The sequence below is a fragment of the Colobus angolensis genome, unplaced genomic scaffold (assembly GCF_000951035.1).
Source record: "Colobus angolensis palliatus isolate OR3802 unplaced genomic scaffold, Cang.pa_1.0 Scaffold3, whole genome shotgun sequence".
Lineage (NCBI taxonomy): Eukaryota > Metazoa > Chordata > Mammalia > Primates > Cercopithecidae > Colobus > Colobus angolensis.
In genome coordinates, this window is record NW_012116265.1 from 23,467,166 (window position 1) to 23,478,217 (window position 11,052).

The window sequence follows — 11,052 nt, forward strand, 5'->3', positions numbered from 1 at the left end:
CCCCGTCCCCCATTCCCAATCTGGAAGTGTTTAGGGCAAGCTGGTGGTTAGTGTCCAAGCCTTAGTCCCCAAATCAGGGACCTTGCCAGCACCTCTTCTAACGCCTGTCCCCGCCTCTTAAAGGCATTTGCTTTCAAAGAGATGGGGGTGTCTCCTCAGGGCTGGGCTGGCTCACAAGTCCCGGAAGCATGTGTGAACTCAAGGCTCAAGTGCCTGTAAAATGTCGGGTTGATTTCTTGGATCCTAATCCTTTTATCTCAGAAGTTGTACCTTTAGGAGTCTCACTGATTAACGTGCTAAGAGGGATGTGTGTGTTGGGAGTGGGGGTGGGACAAGTGATGATTACAGAGGAAAAAGTATGTCGTTGCCCCATGGGAGATCAGGATTGCAAGGTACAGTGGCTGAATCCCAGCCCTTTGACAGTGAGGCTGTTTGGGAAATACATTTTCTTCTTTCTTCTCACCCTAGATCCTTGCCTATATTTGGAACTGGTCAAATCTCACGAGGACCATGCTCAGGGGTCCCTCCCAGGGCCTTTCTCCCAGTGTCCTGGTTTCCGTCAATTTTCCAGGAGCCCCATATTTCATACCCTATGATGAAATCTTTGTTTTTTCAAGGGAGTTAAATTGTCATCAGAATCCCTTAATCATATTAGGTTGTTTCAGAAAAAACACTTAAATATCTCTTTAGTGCAGTTTACACGATTTTGTATTTGAGAGTTTCCATAATCTCTTATCTGTTAAAAGGGTATTGTTAATATATATTAATTACTGTTTATTCCTTATTTTGTATACTTTCATCTTAGTTGATTTTTTAAAACGTCATTAGCAAGAACCAACTTTAAATATTTAGTTTTAAAATTTCCTTTGTAACAGTTACATTTCTGGCTCTGTAACTTATTTTTTACCCCCACATTGTGTTACTTTAATCTTGAGGGGTTTTTTTTTGTTTTGTTTTGTTTTTTTTGAGATAGAGTCTCGCTGTCTCCCAGGCTGGAGTGCAGTGGCGCAATCTCAGCTCACTGCAACCTCTGCCTCCCGGGTTCAAGCAATTCTCCTGCCTCAGTCTCCTGAGTAGCTGGGATTACAGGTGCCCGCACCATGCCTGGCTAATTTTTGCATTTTTAGTAGAGATGAGGTTCACCATATTGGCCAAACTGGTCTCGAACTGCTGACCTCAAGTGATCCGCATGCCTCGGCCTCCCAAAGTGTTAGATTACAGGCGTGAGCCACCGTGTCTGGTCTGTCTTAAGATGTTTTTTAAAAACTAGCACGTAATATCAAAGTCATAGCCTCTTCACTTGTTTTTCTGGTCTTCCTTTTCTGTTGGTGTTTTGACTATCAAATTGATGTTCAAATCTTTAGGTTCCCTCTCTCCCTCTCATTCAGTTTAAAACTTCATTTTAATCTTTAAAATGCTTGGAGGTAGCAAATTACTTTAAATTGTTTCCAGATACTACATCTTTTTGGGACTTGTTTGGTAGGCTTAAGGCTAAGCATCCTGGCATAGTGTTTTGAAAGTGTTGAAAATGAACTTGGGCATATATTGGAAGAAATATGAATAGCCTGGCATGTTAGAAAACATAGTGTCTTTTTTTTTTTTTTTTTTTGGAGACAGAGTCTAGCTCTGCTGCCCAGGCTGGAGTGCTGTGGCCGGATCTCAGCTCACTGCAAGCTCCGCCTCCTGGGTTCACGCCGTTCTCCTGCCTCAGCCTCCTGAGTAGCTGGGACTACAGGCGACCGCCACCTCGCCCGGCTAATTTTTTGTGTTTTTTAGTAGAGATGGGGTTTCACCGTGTTCGCCAGGATGGTCTCGATCTCTTGACCTCGTGATCTGCCCGTCTCGGCCTCCCAAAGTGCTGGGATTACAGGCTTGAGCCACCGCGCCCGGCCAACATAGTGTCATTTTAAACATAAGTCAGATTTTGATTCTGTGAGTGAAGTTTTGTGATTTTGTTTTCAGGGACAGCTAATGTCAGAGTAGAAGAGCTAGATGAAGTTCGTGATCAGGAACTCAGTTTCTTTAATATCTTGTGCTCTGGCTGCTGGAGCAGTCAAGAGTCAGTATGACTTAGGCTGAAAAACTGTCCGCAGAGCCAGGCATGACAGCAATGTACTACTTCTTCATTAGGTGACCAGGACTTATCTTCATTATCATACAAGTTACTGTGGATAGAGTGGATTCCTAAATCTGGAACCCAGATGTTGAGACAGTAGGAAGTAATTTGTTCTAATGGAAAGAATTGACTCGAAGAATATGGCATTTGAAAGATCTGGCACGTTCTTTTATTTGGCCTCACTGGGAGTTCTGATCTTGACTGGAATTAATTTTTGATAATTCAGAAAATTTAGTTTCAGTCAAAAACTAATCATTGAGTACCTAGTGAATGATAGATACTGTACATTGTGTTAAGTACCAGGCCATAAAGAATTGATAAGATCAGAAAGTGCTTTTAAGTTACATGAGGGAGATTAACGATGTAAATATAAAACTTCAGTGCAGTGTCTTGGTAAAGATGCAGTGCCTTGGTTCATCAGAGGGTGAACATGGGCTGTTACTGACAGGTGCATCTCTCATCTATGTGCTCTACCAGATCAGTTCGTGTCACTTGGAAAGTGAAGACAATTGACAAACGTTGTCTCCAAAGACTTGGAATGAAATTGAGCCACTGACACCTCATCACCAGAGTTACCCTTTTGAACTTCCCCTCTAAGGATGTGTTGTGACGTTGCATTCTGGACCATGAATAGAAGATGTTAAGTCAAGCAATAGTGTTCAGTTTTAGTTTGATATTATTGTTTCTTAAGTGAAAATTTAGCTTCAAACTTTATTTAAAAGCTTTTTTTGTTTTTTTAATTTTTAGAGACAGGGTTTCACTCTCTCGCCCAGGCTGAAGTGCAGTGGCGTAATCATAGCTCACTGCAACCTTGAACTCCTGTGCTCAAGTGATCCTCCCACCCCAGCATCCTAAGGAAGCTGGGACCAGAGGCGCATGCCACCATGCCCAGCCAGTTATTTTTATTTACTTTTTTAATAGAGATGAGCTTTTTCTTTGTTGCCCAGGCTAGTTTTGAACTCTTGGCTTCAATCATTCCTCCCACCTCAGCCTTCCAAAGTGTTGGGATTACAGGTGTAAGCCACTATATCTGGCCTCAAACTTTATTCAAAACAGAAGGGGAAAATTACTAAATATCATGACAAAGAAAACATATAAAAATGTTATTTTTAGTCATTTTATGTTCTTATAGTGCTTTAATCCTCTCCATTGTAGGTACTTGTTAGAGTTTAGCTGCCTATGGATGACAAATATAAATAACCCAGGAGCTCACCCATCTTCTTTATTTTAGTGAAAGATGAAAAATGTACAGTTCCAAACTCACTATCTTGGGAGGTGGAATCCTAGGTATTGTATGAAAGTTTCTCTTACAAGAGAGTTGTTTCAGTTTTCAAACAGGGCATACATTAAGGTTATTAGTTTATACTTTTTATTATCTACATCCACTAGAAATAGAAGGACATATTTTCAGATGTACCTAAGATTTCTAAGTGAGTGAAGTATATACCATTTACTTACTCAAAACCCACCAAAATGTGCCTAAACATTCAGTTTCCAAGCATGTGATTGAGAGGGAATAACATCTTGACTTTAAAAATGGAAGAACTAAGGATTTATTCCTGATATTCTTGGAAATATCCTTCTACAGAAACTGAAAAATGTGGTGAATGCAGCTTGACCTGATTCTTACTTAAAACCAGGTCTTGACTGGAGCAAGGAAGGGAAGGAGAGCCCCACATACTCTGCTGCAGCTGGAGGTCTAGTTCCTTCATTCCTATCCAAAGGGACTGAGCAGGGAAGGAAAAAGATGGTCCTTCCTCCCTCCCTTCTTCCTGGGTTCTGTCTTTTATCAGTTTGAAAGCTGTGTTCTGTACTTTTCTTGGAGTCAGGTCATAATTTTTTTTAGCTAAATAGCAAGAACCTGAGATTTTTATGTTCTACCCAAAGAGAGGTTATTGCTTTCCCTTCCCTGCAGAGGTTTTTAGAGGAGCTGTCCTTTCAGCACCCTAGTACTGAATCGTATCTTTTAAACCTCCCTGCATTTATTTTTTCAATCCTTCCTGCGTTTAAATAAATATTTAACACCTACTGTGTGTTTACAACTATGCTTGAGACTGGAGGAAAGAAGGGAGGGTACAAGAGAAAGTACAGTAGTTAAAATTCCTTAAGGAGAATTCAGATACTCAGTTGAGGAAATAAGAAAACAGATTCAAATTTGTTAAATAATCACACATCTTTTCATATGTGTAAAAGCTGCTAGAAAAACATGAATGTTCCTTCCCTCCATGACCAGGAAGACTCTTAACATGTATTTCTCCAAGAGGGTTTCTAATCTTTCTTTATAACAGGCATATTTTCCTCATTCATAGAGATGACATCAGGCACAAATTAGTAATCAGTCAGGATTCATTTTGGGGCTCAGAAATGCTCAAGCTATTTTAAGCAAGAAAGAGATTTAGCACAGGAAATTCGGTGCTTGCAGAATTGTTGGAAGGGCTGAGAGAAGAGGCTCTCAGCTGGACCTGTGTGAACAACTCCCAGAACATAGCAGAACTGGCCCACCAGGTCAGCTGCTACCTCTCTAATTGGGAACATACAGAATCAGGAGCTGCCATTGAGGCTGTTGGCTTCAAAAAACACCCTGTTGTGTCTGCAGCCTAGAGATTAGGCAACCACTTGGCTACGAAACATTCCTCTCCACATCTACAGACTTAGTGATTGGACACCAACATGCTGTTGCAAAAAATCCCCGCAGCAAGATGGTCTTCATCTCACTTCTGTCTTTCAAATCTTTTGCATCTAATTGGCAGAACTTAATTTGCATTCAGAACTTTAGCTGTAAAGGAGTCTGGGAAATGTAGTTTTTAGTTTCCTAGCCTCTGTAGTACTGAAATTTATGCTAGAAGGCTTTTGGAATGGATGCCGATTGCTAGTCTACAATATTCTGCATGACATTCATTCTCCAGGAAGACTGCTGGATAAGGTGATAACCTCTTTAAACAGTTGGAATTTTGGGGTCAGGATGGGCCATGCTTTTTGTATATCTAAAGACTATCCACCTAACTTATCCACCTAAGAGTTTCCTTTGTGCAGACTGCCAGTTGCATTACAAAATACAAATGAATATTAGCCCCAGATGGGATAGAGGTGCTATAATTAAGCAAGAACAGATTTTTTAGCACCACCAGCATCTGAGTGGAGAACGGAGGCATTACAGGGCTGGCTGAGTGAGGAAGGGAGTAGTCAGCAGTGGCAGTTCCTCTTTTGGTCTTGCCAAAAGTTCAGAAATGTATCTTTGTTTTCTTAGGTTTTTTTTAGTAAAGTGTGATTATTTTCTGTATTTGTTTCAGAAGGTCCAGGTCCAGTTCAGTTTTTTTTTTTAGATCTGAATTTGGTTTATTTCCTATTGAGATAGTGTGTTAGTCCATTCTTGCATTGCTTTGAAGGAATACCTGAGGCTGGGTAATTTATAAAGAAAAAAAGTTTAATTGGCTCACGGTTCTGCAGCCTGTATGGGAAGCATGGCACCAGCATCTGCTTGGCTCTGGTGAGGCCTCAGGGAGCTGTTTTTCATGGTGGAAGGTGAAGTGGGAGCAGGCATGTCACATGGTAGGAGCCAGGAGCAAGAGAGAAAAACTGGGGAGGTGCCATACTCTTTTAAACAACCAGATCTCGTGTGAATTCGAGCAAAAACTCACTCATTACTATGCCAAGCCATTCATGAGGGATCAGCCCTCATGACCCAAACACCTCCCACCAGGCCCCACCACCAGCACTGGGGATTCCATTTCGACATGAAAATCAGAGGGAGCAAATATCCAAACCATATCAAGTAGATTTTTTTTTTCCATTTTATTTCAAGGATCTATTGGTCACCTACAAAATGTTTGGCATGGTAAGTGCAGTGGTGAATAGAGCAGGCAGAATCTCTGCCCTCGTGGGTCTCATAATCTGGCCTGGACAATAGGCATTGAACAAGTAATTAAGTAATTACAACTTTGATGCCTCTTGTGGAATGGAAACTGCCGTGAAAGTGTTTGATAGGGGCCTGACCTCATTTGGTCTTGGGGATGGAGAAGTTCCACTATGAAACTGATACTTAAGACCTGAGGTGTGAGTATGAATCAGCCAGGTAAAGACAAAAGAAAAAAGAAGATACAGAACAGGGTTTCATGCAAGAAACAAAACACACTTTGCTCATATAGCACTTAGCCGCATATGTAGCTCGATTTATAATCACTGGCAGCTATTATTATCTACCCACGAAAGCCTTTCCACACACACCGAAATATATAATCAAGTACCTTAGGTTCAAACTCTGGATTTGGGAAGGAGAATGATTGGTTGGGATACTGGGTGGGATACTGGGACTATCAGGGCTTGAACTGAGGCACAGATGACTGCTGGAATAAGATCTCTCTTATGAGGCTCCTTTCCCATGTTTCAGTCACCAGGTCCAGGTAGAACCCAAGTTCTGAAAGTCTCTCAAATTGACTGTGTACTCCCCATATTCCCTGCTGCTGAGGTTCAGACCTCTGAGCTGCAAAGCCTCCTTAGAGGGTCCTTTTGCTGTTGGGTCTCTGTCTTCCAGGTTAGTTTCCAGTGGCTGCCAGAGTTGGTTTCCTTTCTAAATTACAGGTCTAAGGACATTCCTTTTCTGAAAGATACATGATTCCTCTTGTTTACAATGTGAAGTTCAAGCCCCTCAGAATGGCTTTAAAGACATTTCCTGGCCTGGTTACCCTCAATAAGGCTTTGAGCCTTGTCTCCAATCCTGATGCACATGACCCGGGCACAGCAGACTCCCTGGAGATCCTAATATACCGTATACTTCCTACTCCATGTTCTTGGCTCCTGTCCTTCCCTCTGCCTGATTGTCCTTCCCTACCCTGATTTCCTTCATTGCCTGAGATCTCTCCCACTCACTCTTTAGGGCCCATTTCAAATGTTGCCTTCCCCGAGAATCCTTTCCCCACTCACCTTAGTGCTGTGTGCTGCTGTGGGAGCTAGTGATTTTCCTAAGCCTCTAATCATACTTCTACAGGAGGTCTTCTCATTCTGTGGTTTAGTTGTTGGGTGTCTGCCTTGGCACTGATTTGGGTGCTTCTCACCACTGAGCACACAGTAAAGCTGAGTAAGTCTCAAAGAAAGGATCTCGGCCAGGTGCAGTGGTTCATGCCTGTAATCCCAGCAATTTGGGAGGCCAAGGTGGGAGGATTGCTTGAGCTCAGGCATTCGAGACCAGCCTGGGCAACATGGCAAAACCCCATCTCTATATTTAAATGTATTTTAAAGGAAGAAAGAACGGAAAAAAGGACCTCCCCCATATTCTCTTTAGTTACAGTAGTTGATTTTGGTACAGGATTCTGCATGATTTTCCAGGTGGGATTTTTTTCATGAATATTTATAGAATGCCTACCATGTGCTGACTGTCACTAAGGAAAATAAGTTAATTGTAGCTCCTGCCCTTATGGAATTTGCTTTATAATGGGGAGACAGAAAGGCCCAGTAAACAGACAACTTGCCATGTTTACCCTAAATACGATGTTTTCAAGATGTTTTTGACTTGCTTCTTTTTTTCTTCCCTTTCTCAGTGTTAGAAATTGATTTTGCGGAGCTAACCTTGGAAGAGATTATTGGCATCGGGGGCTTTGGGAAGGTCTATCGTGCTTTCTGGATAGGGGATGAGGTTGCTGTGAAAGCAGCTCGCCATGACCCCGATGAGGACATCAGCCAGACTATAGAGAATGTTCGCCAAGAGGCCAAACTCTTCACCATGCTGAAGCACCCCAACATCATTGCCCTAAGAGGGGTATGTCTGAAGGAGCCCAACCTCTGCTTGGTCATGGAGTTTGCTCGTGGAGGACCTTTGAATAGAGTGTTGTCTGGGAAAAGGATTCCCCCAGACATCCTGGTGAACTGGGCTGTGCAGATTGCCAGAGGGATGAACTACTTACATGATGAGGCAATTGTCCCCATCATCCACCGTGACCTTAAGTCCAGCAACAGTGAGTATGAAGAGATGGGGCTGGAGGGGCTCAGAGCAGTTGCAGATGCATTCCATGACGTCAGTAGGAGTGACCTCCTAATGGAACCTTAGAGAACAGTGAAACTCCTTGTTTATATTCCATCCTTGAATGGAGATGTAGGAGGTGAGATGAGTGCTGAGAAAGATGAGTTTAGGAAGAGAGGAAAGAGGCGCCTGAGGAGTTTGGGATAATTTTGAGCTTTTTTTTTTTTTTAGCAGTCAAGAGTGGCCTTGCCTACTATTTTTCCACATGTCAGAATGTGTAATTCTGACAATGCCGTGCACAAAACTTGTGGGAAGTGTGAATATTATCACTAAAGGGGTTTTCCTTTTTGTGGAACAAGAGGTAGAACAAGCCTTTATTATCTGTTTGAATGTTTACCTAAACACCTCAACTTGAGGTACCCATCCCAGAAGGGACTATAAGAAGAGAATCCTATTGTTTAAACTGAGCTGATTCAGGTGGCGATGTCCATCTGGAGAGCATGGCTTGCTGGTACTATTACCGACCTCCTGGTAGCCCAAGGGTGGTATTAATTAAATGCCATAATAACCTAGTATTTAATAGCAGGGAACTGAGAAGCAACTGTTTATTAAACATCCGGAATCCATAAACTGGATTTAAAGCAAGTGTTAAATATTAAATGGTGAGTTGGTAGAAGCTCCAGTCCTTCACATCGGCTGACTCAGCAGGGTTAGGAATACACTTCTTTTCTGTGGTAGTTTGTGCTCTCTCTCGCCTAAACTGGGTGGTAAAGAGGACACAATTGCATAATGGTATGTACTTAAAATCACTTGGAGCATCCTGTCCCAGAGAGGAGGGCATTTGAGTTGAAGGACTTTGGGGGGGGGGGAGTAGCATGGGCCCCCAGGGACTTCACTCTCTCTGTATCCTTCAGCTTTGAGCCTAGAAATCCTTCAGACTTTGTTTTGTTCCAGGCTGTTCCAGATGTGGTTTATTTTTCTGTTGATGCTGTTGTGAATCTGTGTACTTTAAAAACTACATTTTAAGGCTGGGCACGGTGGCTAACACCTGTAATCCCAGCACTTTGGGAGGCCGAGGCAGGCGGATCATGAGGTCAGGAGATCGAGACCATCCTGGCTAACACGGTGAAACCCTGTCTCTACTAAAAAAACAAAAAATCAGGCAGGCGTGGTGGCGGGCGCCTGTAGTCCCAGCTACTCCGGAGGCTAAGGCAGGAGAATGGCGTGGACCCAGGAGGCGGAGCTTGCAGTGAGCCAAGATTGCACCACTGCACTCCAGCCTGGGCGACAGAGTGAAACCCTGTCTCTACTAAAAATACAAAAAATTAGCCAGGCGTGGTGGCGGGCGCCTGTAGTCCCAGCTGCTTGGGAGGCTAAGGCAGGAGAATGGCGTGGACCCAGGAGGCGGAGCCTGCAGTGAGCCAAGATTGCACCACTGCACTCCAGCCTGGGCGACAGAGTGAGACTCTGTCTCAAAAAAACAAAACAAAACAAAACAAAAACAAAAAAACACTACATTTTAAAATTATGTAAGTAGTGGCGGGGCGCAGTGGCTCACATCTGTAATCCCAGCACTTTGGGAAGCTGAGGCAAGAGGATTGCTTGAGCCCAGGAATTTGAGACCAGCCTGGGCAACATAGTGAGACCTCATCTCTTAAAGAAAAATTATGTAAGTAGTAAGTGTCGGTTGTAGAAAATTAGAAAGTGCAACTAAAAAGAAGAGGAAGTTAACCTATAATGTTTCCCTTCTGAGAGAAGAACTATTACATTTGGCATATTCTTCCCGACATTATTAAAACGTATCTGGTTTATATATATATGCAAATATACATTTATCTTTTCTACCTGTGTTCTTTTCCCGCTTAATAATAGAAAAACTCCTTCTTGTAAGGATATGGAACATTAGATATGTGTTTAGATATGATGCATGTGAAGTATTTAAGTTACATAAAAAGTCAGGTTTCTCTTTTTCCCTTTGCCATTTTCCTGTCTCTTTATCATATGATGATTTTCATCCCCCCCACCCCCCGACTCAAATTCTCTTCTTTAAATAAATGGAAACTTTTGGTGACCTCTTTTCAAAGTAATTTCTACCTAGAGATTGCTCTAAGTGATGGGGTAAAAAGAAGCAGATGTATTGCTGGAAAATGTGAAAATGTGATGGAGAAGCTGAATTTTCTTTATTTTACTTTTTCTAATATTTTTATCATGTTGAGAGAATTAGGCAAAGTACTGTAATGTTACATAATTGCGCCCATTTAGAAAGCTGGGCTAGGATAACAAAGTTGTAAAAGTTAATAGTTTACTTGATGAAATTTTGAATTTGGTGTAATTTTAAGCTCTGCATACACGTTTTTACCTCTTAAGAGATTTGTATTTAGGAGCGGAGGCTCTTATGCAGGAAAAGTTACCCTGTTAAGGTTCTGCTGTTTTGTTTGGCTTTTCAGGTTACGTACGGTCAATCTAAACTCAATGCAGATTTTTTATCAACATAGGATACTATAAGCCATACATGTTTCACTGCCAAAAAACGGCAAATGACTTTTTAAAGCAGATGACCAGGATAATAAAACATTTTAATAAGTCACTTTTTACTGAACCTTTCTAAGGTTCTCCTTGCCCTAAGGAGAGGGCAAGAGACCTGAGTGTCATTCTGTTATTCAGGAGACAAAACTCTGGTCCTTTCTTTTTCCTTACATGGATTTTAGGATTGCCACGGGGGAGCCATCAGGATTGCAGGAGTTGTATAATACTTAAACATTCGGCAGTATTTTAAAGGACCTTCTCAATATAGTTGATGGCCAGTAATGTTTCTGGTCCACTGGACTGCGTGGTTGGCGCTGATGTTGATGTCAGTTGTAAATCTTACATGTGTGTTGGGGTAGCACTTTGACATTTGTCTGTGGGTGGATGTTTGCCAAGGATTGTATACATCTAATATGAGCCTCGATGATACCACTGTTCTTATTCCATTGCAATGTGT

The 11,052-nt window shown here is 42.1% G+C and overlaps 1 protein-coding gene across 2 annotated transcripts in view; it reads left to right on the plus strand.

The window, feature by feature from the left end:
* Window positions 1-7,656: 7,656 nt before the first annotated feature.
* MAP3K9 (mitogen-activated protein kinase kinase kinase 9) overlaps window positions 7,657-11,052 on the plus strand; it is a 77,546-nt gene continuing 74,150 nt past the window's right edge. For both annotated transcript variants that reach the window (XM_011949640.1, XM_011949641.1), the window contains exon 1: window positions 7,657-8,064. In XM_011949640.1, the coding sequence (XP_011805030.1) occupies window positions 7,833-8,064 (232 nt within the window). In that variant the 5' untranslated portion in view covers window positions 7,657-7,832. The remainder of the gene's footprint in view (window positions 8,065-11,052) is intronic.